The sequence below is a fragment of the Ochlerotatus camptorhynchus genome, unplaced genomic scaffold (genome assembly GCF_037179485.1).
Source record: "Ochlerotatus camptorhynchus isolate MF236.1 unplaced genomic scaffold, CSIRO-AGI_Acam_v1.1 ptg000319l, whole genome shotgun sequence".
NCBI lineage: Eukaryota > Metazoa > Arthropoda > Insecta > Diptera > Culicidae > Ochlerotatus > Ochlerotatus camptorhynchus.
The window spans coordinates 1371317-1382599 of record NW_027040807.1 but is presented as its reverse complement, the minus strand read 5'-3'; the positions used below and the strand labels follow the sequence as shown (position 1 = coordinate 1382599).

Here is an 11283-nt window from a genome sequence, read left to right as displayed (position 1 = left end):
TATTGAGAGTTTCTACATAGCGATCATAGTTCTCTTCGGACATACATGCACGTTTAGTCAGACTGTGTACCATACCTGCAAGTTGTGAGTCACTCTCATCCGTTGTTTTTAAAGCAGCACGTGACAAGCAGTCTGCTACCAGCATACTTTTACCCGGCAAATACACCAGTGACAATCCCGGGTACTTAAGCAAGGCCATAAACATTCGTTGCAATCGTGGTGTGACATCATCTATGTCACGCTTTATGAGACTTTCAAGCGGTTTATGATCTGACTCGACCACAAATTCTCTTCCGTACAAGAAATTATGGAACCGTGAACAAGCAAAAACCACAGCAAGTAGTTCCTTCTCTATTTGGGCCCATTTCTGTTCGCTTTGGGTCAAGGTGCGAGATGCGAACGCAACGGGACCATTTTCTTGCAATAGCACACACCCTAGTCCATCCTTTGAACTGTCCGTTTGTACTTTACAGGGCTTTTCGGGATCGAAAATTGCAAGAACCGGAGCTTTTCCTAATGACTCACAGAGATCTCTGAATTCTTCATCATGATCGTTCGTCCATTTCCATTCTACACCATTGTGAGTAAGATTACGTAGATGCGATGTACGCTTGGACAAATTGGGAATAAATTTTGCCAAATACTTCAGCAAACCAAGCAGTCGGGAAACATCAGACACGTTATTTGGCTTGGGCATTTGCGTTACGGCACGAATATCCTTGTCTAATGGATAGATTTCACCTTCTCCGATTGTATGTCCCATGAATTTTACTCGATTTTGACGATACTGCAACTTATCTGAATTGAACTTAACATTGTTCTCCAGGGCTCTTTCAACTACTTTAGATAAAATAAAGTCATGATCTTTCTCATCAACTCCCGCAATCGCTATATCGTCAAAATAGATCTCAACACCCGGTATATCCCCAAATATTTGTACCATCCTTCGTTGAAACATCTCGGGTGCACTATTCAAGCCAAATGGTACCCTGTTCCAACGGAAACGACCAAACGGCGTCATGAAGGTTGTTAATTTTGAACTTTGTTCATCCAATTTCATTTGCCAAAACCCACTACTTAAGTTCAATACCGTGAACACATGTTTTCCCGACAAACGGCTAAAAAGGTCTTCTTGCGTAGGAATCAGATAATGTTCTCGTTTGATACACATATTCAGCGGCTTGGGATCCAAACAAATTCGCAATCTGCCATTGGGTTTCTCAACTACCTGCATATTGCTTACCCAATCAGTGGGATAATCAACCGAAGAGATCACATTTTGCTCTACCATACCATTCAGCTCATCCCTAACCCGATCATACAGCGCAAGAGGAATTCGTTTCTTATAATGCAACGTTGGAATCGAATTGGGTTTGAGAATTATTGAATTCATTCCAGGAAACTCACCCAGACCCTTGAACAGATCACGAAAACGGTTCACAAACTCATTCTTATTATTCGGAATATCAACAAATTTCTTCACATTGCACAAACGTTTGATCAAGCCAAATTCACTACATGTTTGCAATCCAAGAAGGGGTTCAAATCCATCATCAACGACTAAGAACTGGGCAGACTGGGGAATATTTGTTGAGGGGTCGAGACATGTCAATTGTGCTTTCCCATGTATGTTTATTCTGTTACAACTGTAATCGAACACAGGGCCATCCTCAAATGTTCGAATGAGACCACCAACTTTCTTAAAGATATTGAGAGGAACGCAATTCACATCTGAACCAGTGTCCAGTTTAAATGCAACGGGCAAACTATTGATATGGTAAACCTTCTTCCATCTTTGTATCTGACCGCTGTCTTGTAGGTTAGAGCTTACTCTGTAAGAACCGGTAAGGAAGTCATATTTCACACTACATGCATTATCGACCTTGCGTATCTTACCTGCGTCAGTCCAATTAATTGATTGTACAGATTTCTTCCATCCTCCTGATGGGGTCGCCTGGTTGACCCTGCTTTCAATTCCTCCGGATGGGTTCGCCTGGTTGACCCGATTTCCTCTTCCTCCGGATGGGGTCGCCTGGTTAACCCTGTTTCGGTTACCGTTCTCCTTCTTATGGCAACACATTTTAAAATGTCCAACTTCTCCGCAAGTGTGACACACGGCCTTCGATGCTGCACACACTTGACGATGATTGCGATGATACAGCTTTCCACAATTGTAGCAGGTTTTCCGAGTGATTGAATCTATCACCTCTTGCGTTACTGCTTCCGCTTGCTTCTGCTCCACCACCTTCACTTCAAGCGGTCCGGCTTTTCGATCGAGCAGCTGCCTGTTCTCTGATGCCGCCTCAAAAATTTTGCAGATTTCAATAACTTTCGCCAGTGGGTCATCCTTCCCATCCAGCAGTTTCAACTGCAGCTTCTTGTTTTGCACGCCAATAATTATCCTGTCCCGAATCATGCGGTCTGAGTATGACGTTTGGCAACCGGAACACTTGAAATCACAATACTGTACCTGCGTACGTAGCTCCGTCTCAAAGTCACCAAAAGATTGCTTCTCCTTTTGCGTCATTAAGTTGAATTTGAACGCCTCCATTGCCACATTCCTACGCGGCAAACAGTAATTATCAAATGCCAATACCACCTCTGCTAGTGTACGTGCAGCATTCCGATTACGGTCATTCATCTGCTCACCAACACCAACACCACCTCCAGCAACAGCACCCCAAGCAGCAGCACCCTCAGCAGCAGCACCTCCAGCAGCAGCACCTCCTGCAGCAGCACCTCCAGCAGCCGGTTCATCCTGTCCGAACATATCCTCAACGCTTCCATCATTTGGGTAAAGAGTATTATAAATTTCTACTCCCCGCGGTCCAACCAGCCACAAAAACGTTGCAATTTTGTTTGCTTCACTTTCTCCTATTTTATTGTTCGCTCTCAAGTAGATGGCGAACGCTTGCTTCCAGCGGGGCCATTCCTTCGCGAGGTTTGCTGTGTCAAGTGGCTGAGGCAAACGCATGTCGAATCCAGACGCCATCTTACACACCAACGCGTGTGACTATTCCTCCGCTTCCACGTTTCTTCCGGGAGATTTCAGGATCCACTCAGTACACTAGTTAGACATCCGCATCCCACTTCTGACACCATGTAATAAATCTTCAACTAATTAGTCTTTTAGCTTTATTTATGGAACGTTATTACAGATCACACTATTCGTTGGGCTCTTCTTCACTCGACTGACGCAGTAACTATTTAGCTGTACACTGGTGTCCCTACGATAATGCATGTATGTGTGTGTTAAAAGAAGCAAGGGAATAAATGAGAGAATGGATTACACACTGGACAAATAATGCATATTTATTACAACCATAACCATATAGTCGCAATATAGCTTGAGTTTGAGTATGGTTAGTTGGGGGATCCGATGAAACTGTCACTTCTTGAAACTAATCCCTTTCGTATTTCTTTCTTTCAATATGTTTTCACACCTTACATATAACACAATTGCATACTAATCTGTACTTACCGCTCATTGCAAGTGCTCGGTGGACCAGCTACTTTAGACCAGATGACCATGAAATGCAAGAAAATTAGTTTTCGTTGAAGGAAGTATCACAACACAGAAAATTCCTATTAGATATTTTTGCAAACAGTGACAAATGGTGGACATGAAGATCAAGAGGAAGTGCCAAGCAAAGGTGTTATTTCCTAGACAAATAGTAAGTTCCAGCCGTTGACAGCAATTATCCAGCATTTTACGAGCGCTTATGGCCGCCACAATCTGGCTGAGTTTTTGGTAGGGAACATATGATTTGACGTTTGGGTTGTGCCGTTTGACGTGTAAACGTTCAAATTTGATCGTTTGCATGTCAAACGACACAAACCAAACTTAAAATCTTATGTTCCCTACACGGTAAGAAAAAAGTACCCAACGGCCAGTTCACTTTTACTTACTTTTGACTAGTTTGTCTCCTTTTCTCCTGCTAATGTTGTCAAAAACGGAGGAGCAAAACCACCCAATAGGGGTAGTAAAGTGTGGGAACCCAACGTTGAGTATAATCATATTTACCTACTGTTGGGTACAACTAACTTACTTTTGGTTAAAAAGCCGGTGGAAAATTCCATACAAACTGCACATAAGTAAATGAAAATTACTTTGACCCGCTTTACCTACTTTTGGGTTCCTGCACTATAGTGCCGAGATGAGTGAAAAGAACTTAATTTTGGGTACTTTTTTCTAACCGTGTACCACAAACTCAGCCAGATTGTGGCGGCCATAAACGATCGTAAAATACTGGATATTATATTCTTATAGGGTAGAGCGCTATTTCGTCGTAATCGTCCATTTCCGTTCTATCAAGCAGAAAACATCAGTAATATCAATTAAAGAGACTGAATTGGGTAAAGAGGCGTCACTTTATCTATTTGACAGGTCTCCTGCTCGATTGGAATAACTTTTCCTATGACTTTGACAGATAATCGATTGTTCCAATTTATAAATTCAGGCTCTTTAATATCAATGATTTCACCGTTCACAAATCATTAATACGTTTGTATGGATGCGTAAGTTCATAAGCTACAACACAAAGCCTATTAGAACGCATTGTATGAATATTTATACTCATGGTTCTTAAAACAAGAGAAGACGCACTTAGCGGACCCACTTTTTCTACCTTCATCCGTAGGACGAAGAAAATCTAATGGTATTTCAATGCGTTTGGACTATAGATACTATAGATACCATAGATTAGCGGAGACAAAGTAGAATGTAGCCAAACGAACTGTCAGCTAGTGTAGAAAAACGAACATGACGTCATTATGGTGTTGTTTGAGGGAGAAGTATTGTAATATAATGAGCACAAAACGCATTCCACACTTCACATTCCGATTTATTTCGCGGACAACGGAAGAAGGAAAGATAAAGCAAACCATTCCTCGATACATTGTTGCAAAGATCTGCTTTGCACTTCATTTTGAACTTTTACGCACGAAACAAACCAAAACTGCACAACGAAGATCTCTATGATGTCATGAACTTTTTTCACGGATGCCAGTAAGATCATTTATTTTTCATGGTTGCCAAAACAACTTTTTGTGCCTCCGCTTATCTATGGAATCTATAGTATCTATAGTTTGGACGGAATTGAAACTCGTAGGACGAATTAGGGATCAACATATATAAACATTTAATTTATTAATATAACTCGTTCAAAAAAAAAGAGGTAAAGCGTGGGTTGTGCTTAGTAGGACGGAAGTCATCATATCCACATATTTTCATATAAACATATAAATTCATTGGGTAGGGATGGGATCATCAGGGCACTTGATTGAAGCGATTTGGAAGAGTGGAATTGCCAACTCCCTGTTATTAATATTTCTCAATTACTTTTTCGGAGGGACGTATCAGCTTTTGTAAACAATGCATTTGATCGTCGATTTGGCATAACTGGTAGCTCGCCCATGCATACATGCTTACTACAAGTAAATTTTTTTTATCGATTTTTTATACTTTACTTTAATTTTTTTTTTAAATGCTACGAGCACGAGGAAGGAGTGATCTATGGCCCCGGTATTACCGATTAACCGTAAGGTCCAGAAATCATGTTTTTACACAACCCAAAACTTTAAACGCGTTTTTTCGACACGGTGTTGTCCAAATTGGCGGGAAAGATAACTCAAAAAGTTCTCATCCAAATGAAATGGCGCATCTTAAAGGAAATAGATTCTTACTCTATGTGAACCATATCAATAAAATTAAAAATAAATAATTTTCAGGTCTGCCTAAAGTGGAAAAAAAAACAGTGAAAATCAACTTTTTTTTCAGATATTTTTTTTCGAAATTTTTAAACCGTTTTTTTTTTTGGTTTTAGACGTTCACGTAGAACAAAAATCTTTTCTGAATAAGGTTCAATTGATAAAAGTAAGTTTTGTCCAATCCCCACCGGAGGCGAGCTCCTTCCGATGTGACCCCAAGGAGCCACAGAGGTCACACACCAATGATAAAATGGAAGATTTATGCAATTTAATGCAAAAAACCCCAAACGTTTGCGTTGTTTCATTTGCTTACAAAAAAAAATCCGAAAATCGTCGAGTTTTTGACGTGTTACTTGTATTTCTTCCCTTAATAAGACCCTTCTTTTGGTACTGGTCAACATTAGGGTGGCCCTAAAAATAATTGATATTCAAAAACTAACTTTTTTATTTTCTAAAATTAAGGGATATAATCTTTCGCAAACTTGATGCTGGATTAATGTCAAGCAACTTTGCTCAAGAAGCATTTATTTTTCTCTTATCGTTCTCAATTTATAGTAATTTTTATTAATTAAATTAGGGTGTTTCTGAATAATTTAGTTTTTCAGCACTAACTTTTTTAATTAAACGCATGTAGAAACATCATCTGCATTTTATTTTATATAGAAGTTATACCCAACTAGGGTTAACTACCCCATTTCCGGCCTATTAAGCACAACCCGCACTTAGTCTTTCTTAATCTAGTGCAGTTTAGCACCAAACGGAATGTTATTATTACTGATGGCTTCCAAATGTATTAACCTTTCCGTACGTACCGTAAGATTTGATAAAGAGAAACCAATCGTTGAGATATTGTCAAAAGTTTAAAACTGCTTATTGACGCCAAACTCGGCCTACAAATTATAAACTCGGCCTAACGCATTGGAACGCCATTGAAACGCCAATGAATTCACTTCGGCCTATCGAATGAAGATAAAAATTGATTCGGTCGGAGCGCTTCTTTTGTTTTTGGGAATAATTGGTGCAAACCTTCATATCACGCGTTCTCATTGACTTCGTATCGTACCAAACGCATAATTGACTTGTTAACTCTGAAATCATGGATTTATTTGAAGTTTTCTGCTCGATAGGCTCAAAATGGGCGATTAGACCGAAGTAGTTTTCTACCCTATATTTAAACAAAAATGATCATTGTCAAATTCATTTTAATGCAATTTAAAAAATAATATTTTAAGATGCGTTCTTTCAAATGCTGTGATATGTTTTATGTTTGCCCCAACAAGAGATATTAACATTTAAAAAAGGCATATTTCTCGCGTAACTTGAGAAAAGGGCCTATCCTCGATGATCGATTCTCTTCGTCGACTTTCTCTTTGCTTTACCACGGCAACATAAACTAATTTCTCGCTATTGTCGATGGAAAATGCAGTTCAAGTCGCGTTATTCGCTAAAGAGAAAACCGATGAAGAGAATCGATCAACAACGATAGGCCCTTTTTCGTGTTACGCGAGATTTACAAAAGAAAAATGTGAATAACGGCCCACGCACATTAGATCCTGATCGGACGCGTTGCGGCAAATTGAACGCTAAATCTATTGTCTAACTGTCAAATTTACGTCAAAACAACGCAAACGGGTCTAATGTGGGTGGCCCCTCGGGTGGCCCTTAACTCTTTATCAACAAAATATATCGACGAGTTCTGCATGGCAAAAGTTATGTCTTCAGATGTTCTAAAAGTTTTCTCAGGACAACTTTGCTAAGGCATTTCAAATAAAAAAATGAGTAAAAACACTTTTTTTAGAGATACCCTAAGTGAAGCACTAAGTCGGTCATTTCAAGAGATACAAAAAAAGTTTTTTTAAGCTGCTTGAAATTAGCTGGGGGTACCCGGAACATGACCAAATGCGACCAATGTGGTCGTGGTACATACTTCTGAGTTTTGATGTACTTTGATATGTCGCAGGATGGGTTTTAGTCCAAGCCAGAAACTGGCCACGTCTTCGGGAATACGCGGATCGTGGCCGACTGTGATCAATGTGGCCATAGGCTATCATTGATCTTGTTTTTGAATACTGATTTAATTTGATGTGTCGTATGATGGGATTGACACCATTAAGATCCTGCGAGCTGTGGACCCTCCGCAGACTACAAGGCTGGCAACGTGTGTATCGGACAACAGGGGACATCAAGGCTTTAGCAGGATTGAAAAAAAATACAATTCAGATCCCTTCTAGTCTTAAGACCCATACTCACCACAACTTATTCCGGGCATATCTCCGGAACCAGTAAACTGATTTGAAAAATATTCAATAGCGCTCAATGGGACTACAAGACCTTTCATTTGGTGGTTGTTGCGTCCAATTCGGTACAATGGTGGCTGAGAAACACGCCTCGGATGAAAAGTCAGTTTTTCAAGCGATATGTATTAGGGTGGTTCATATTTTGCTCCACCAAGCTCAATTGATTTCAAATCAGGTCCTGATAATTCTCGCAAGATTTGAGCTCATTTGGATGCGAACTCATACTGCACTGGCCCTTCGAAATTTATATGAGAATTACTATGGGAAAAGTAAACCGTCCTTGCACTTCGCTATAATAATTTACGAAAAAAGCTTGCTATCTGTTCTTATGTAAAATTTAATCAGCTACAACTTTGCTTATGACCACGTTTCGATTAGACTTCAAGGTTATTAGTTAATAATTGATTTCGAAGCCGATATCTTTCTGATATGATTACCGACTGCTTTCAGGGCAGCACTGCATCTTGCACTTATGACATAGTAGCCATGATTGTTTGCCCTATTTATCGGCGCAATCACGACAATGTTGGCTGCTGAGAAGTTGATGGAGCATCTCGGAAAAGCATCACATAAGAACATATGGCAAACTTTTCCAGAGATCATTACAGCGAGGGGCTAGAACGAACAGCACAAAAAGTTCACTTTCCCATAGTAATTCCCATATCAACTTCAAAGGGCCAATGCAGTTTAAGATCGCATCCAAATGAGCTCAAATTTTGAAAGAATTATCAGGACCTGTTTTGAAATCGATTGACCTTGGTGGAGCAAAACCGATATTTTGAACCACCCTAATATGTATACCCTTCTCTGTAAGAAGGGTAAAACGAGAAATATATAGAAAATTTCATTCAGAATCACCAATATAAGATGCTACCGAACGCCATTTTATTCTGAGACTATACCAATGTCCTAAGCACAAGCATAAACAAGTTATTATTTTTTTTATATATATCTTTATTAAGGAGACTTTCAGCCGTTGGCTGGCTCGTCTCCGGAATCAAGTTATTGAAATTCGCAACTCTATTCGCATAATTTCGATAACAAGCCTCCGGTGTTTGAGTGCTACATATATCGATTTGTGTGATGAAATCCTGCTCGACCCTCGGCTGCAAATGTGTTTAAAATTTATTACCGATTCTTGGATGATGTTCAGTCTGCTGCCATCCGTCGTACCCGAAAGTTCATACGAAACGTGTCGATGTGTTATGGAGCAGAAGTGTTAAAAAGCTCCGGTATTTGCACTGAGTGACTGTTGAACGGAAAATTCACATCTCCACGATGGATTTATTTGTGAAAGTAAGTAACTGGTTTCCGCAAATACTCATGATTAGGTGTCAATTGAACATTGACACGGTTTATTGGATATTTGATTAGGTTGTAGAAATAATGCTGAAAGTGAAACCAATGTGGGAAACATGTCGTATTTTGTCGCTGATATATTTGCATGATTATCACTTCGATCGAGTTTTGCCAATACCAATTTCAAGAATATTATAGCGCCCCAACTTCTGAGTGAAGCTTGATATATACAGTGCCTTCCTGTTTTTTGGCAACACGGCATCGCATCGTTGATCCCTAAAGAATGGTATAATCACAAATTTATTTTTGCAGTTTAGATGAATTTTATAGAAAGCAGAGAAAACAAAAATCACGTGTTGCCCAAAATGGGAAGGTACTATTGCATTAAACCGAAGTTGTTTTGATAATCTCGTATGCAAATTGGATGCTTGATAGAATCCGAATAACTTGTTATGATGCTGCATCAAAAAAATCAGAGCAATTATGGTTAGCTCAGGAGACTAATACATTTCGAAATGCGCATTGTTCCCCTCATATTTCAAAATATTTATAAACTTAGAGTGACTCATTGTAAACGGCTCTATCTTATACATTCTAATAGAAATATTCGGCGGTTACTGAGCACAATGCAAAACAAATCTCTTATCATTAGAATGGCTATGCTTAATTACGCAATATTAACGTGTTTTATTCGCTACAGTTAATTCTCTTCATTTGCATGATATCTCCGCTATGTGTTCTTGGACAAGGACAAATATATAACAATTCACCGATGTTACAATACCTAGCGCAACAGTACCCTAACGGAGCATTTGATGACAAAAAGCCGGAAGTGGACCCAAACAACCAGCAATTTAAGGAATATGTCAAAGTATTGACACGATTTGATGATTGGGCGACGGGCCACACCCACGTTAGGGGCCCGGAAGAGGTACTTCCTGATGATGAATTTAAAGATCCAACACCGAAAACTGTTGCCAACAATAAAGCTTACAAAGATTACGTTAACAAATTAACTAGGTTTGATTCTTGGGTAACGGGACATAAAGTCCCAATACCATCGGATCCAACAACCGATGCTTTGCATCAAGATCTCGGACAATATGGCATCCAAGCGTTACCTTCGTCGCGAATAGAAGTCAGGCAGTTGCCGGGAGAATTAACTGGATTCAATGATAGAGCTCCAATTGCTCCCCCAAATAAAGCTTTCAATGATTACAAGAACGAACTAACGCGATTTGATTCATGGGTCACAGGTAAAAAAGTGCCAATCCCTGCAGATCCAGCCACGGATGCCCTACATCAAATCTTCCGCCGGTCTGTAATAAGTTCTGAACATAGCTTTGCCGACAAGTTCCATGACCGTACTCCTGTTAATCCAGTCGAGAGTCCATCATACAATGATTTCGTTGGTAAGCTGAAGCGGTTCGATCCATGGATTACCGGGCAAAAGGTGCCGATTCCGCGAGATTCAACATCGGATACGTTGCATCAAATCAGCAAACGGTCAGTGCTACGTGGTAATTATAGTTGAAATGTTTGCAATGATTGCAAAACTAATATACGATTTTTTTTTGTATTCTATTGATTTATAGATAATTGAAAAAAGTACACACGACACACGATGATGTTTGGAAACCAAATAGAAACTAAGGTGATAATCGATATGGCATTGAGATTTGGAGAGTGACAGACATATGACCAGTGGATACTCGTATCGTTCGATTGTTAGCAAATCTTACTCATAGGTAATGTGTGAAATGATGTTTCATAATGGGAACATGATGCCAGTGTATAAAAATGGAAAATATATGCTAATTTTTGAAAGGGGTAGCTAAACTGGGTATTATAGTTTAATGTGAATTTGATGTAATGCGATGACAAACTGTTATGTAAACTCTCATCGACCTACTTAAGGCCAACGCAAATTGCATCTATTAAGGCCCACGCACATTAGATCCGGATCGGACGCATTGCG

General features: G+C 39.6%; 1 protein-coding gene across 1 annotated transcript; it reads left to right on the top strand.

Annotated features, from left to right (window-relative positions):
* The first annotated feature begins 9159 nt into the window (after positions 1-9159).
* On the top strand, positions 9160-10857 carry LOC135707809 (uncharacterized). Its single transcript, XM_065229705.1, has 2 exons — positions 9160-9302; positions 10006-10857. The coding sequence occupies exons 1-2, from the start codon at positions 9285-9287 to the stop codon at positions 10837-10839; spliced, it is 852 nt and encodes a 283-aa protein (XP_065085777.1). The 5' UTR covers positions 9160-9284; the 3' UTR covers positions 10840-10857.
* Positions 10858-11283: the final 426 nt, after the last annotated feature.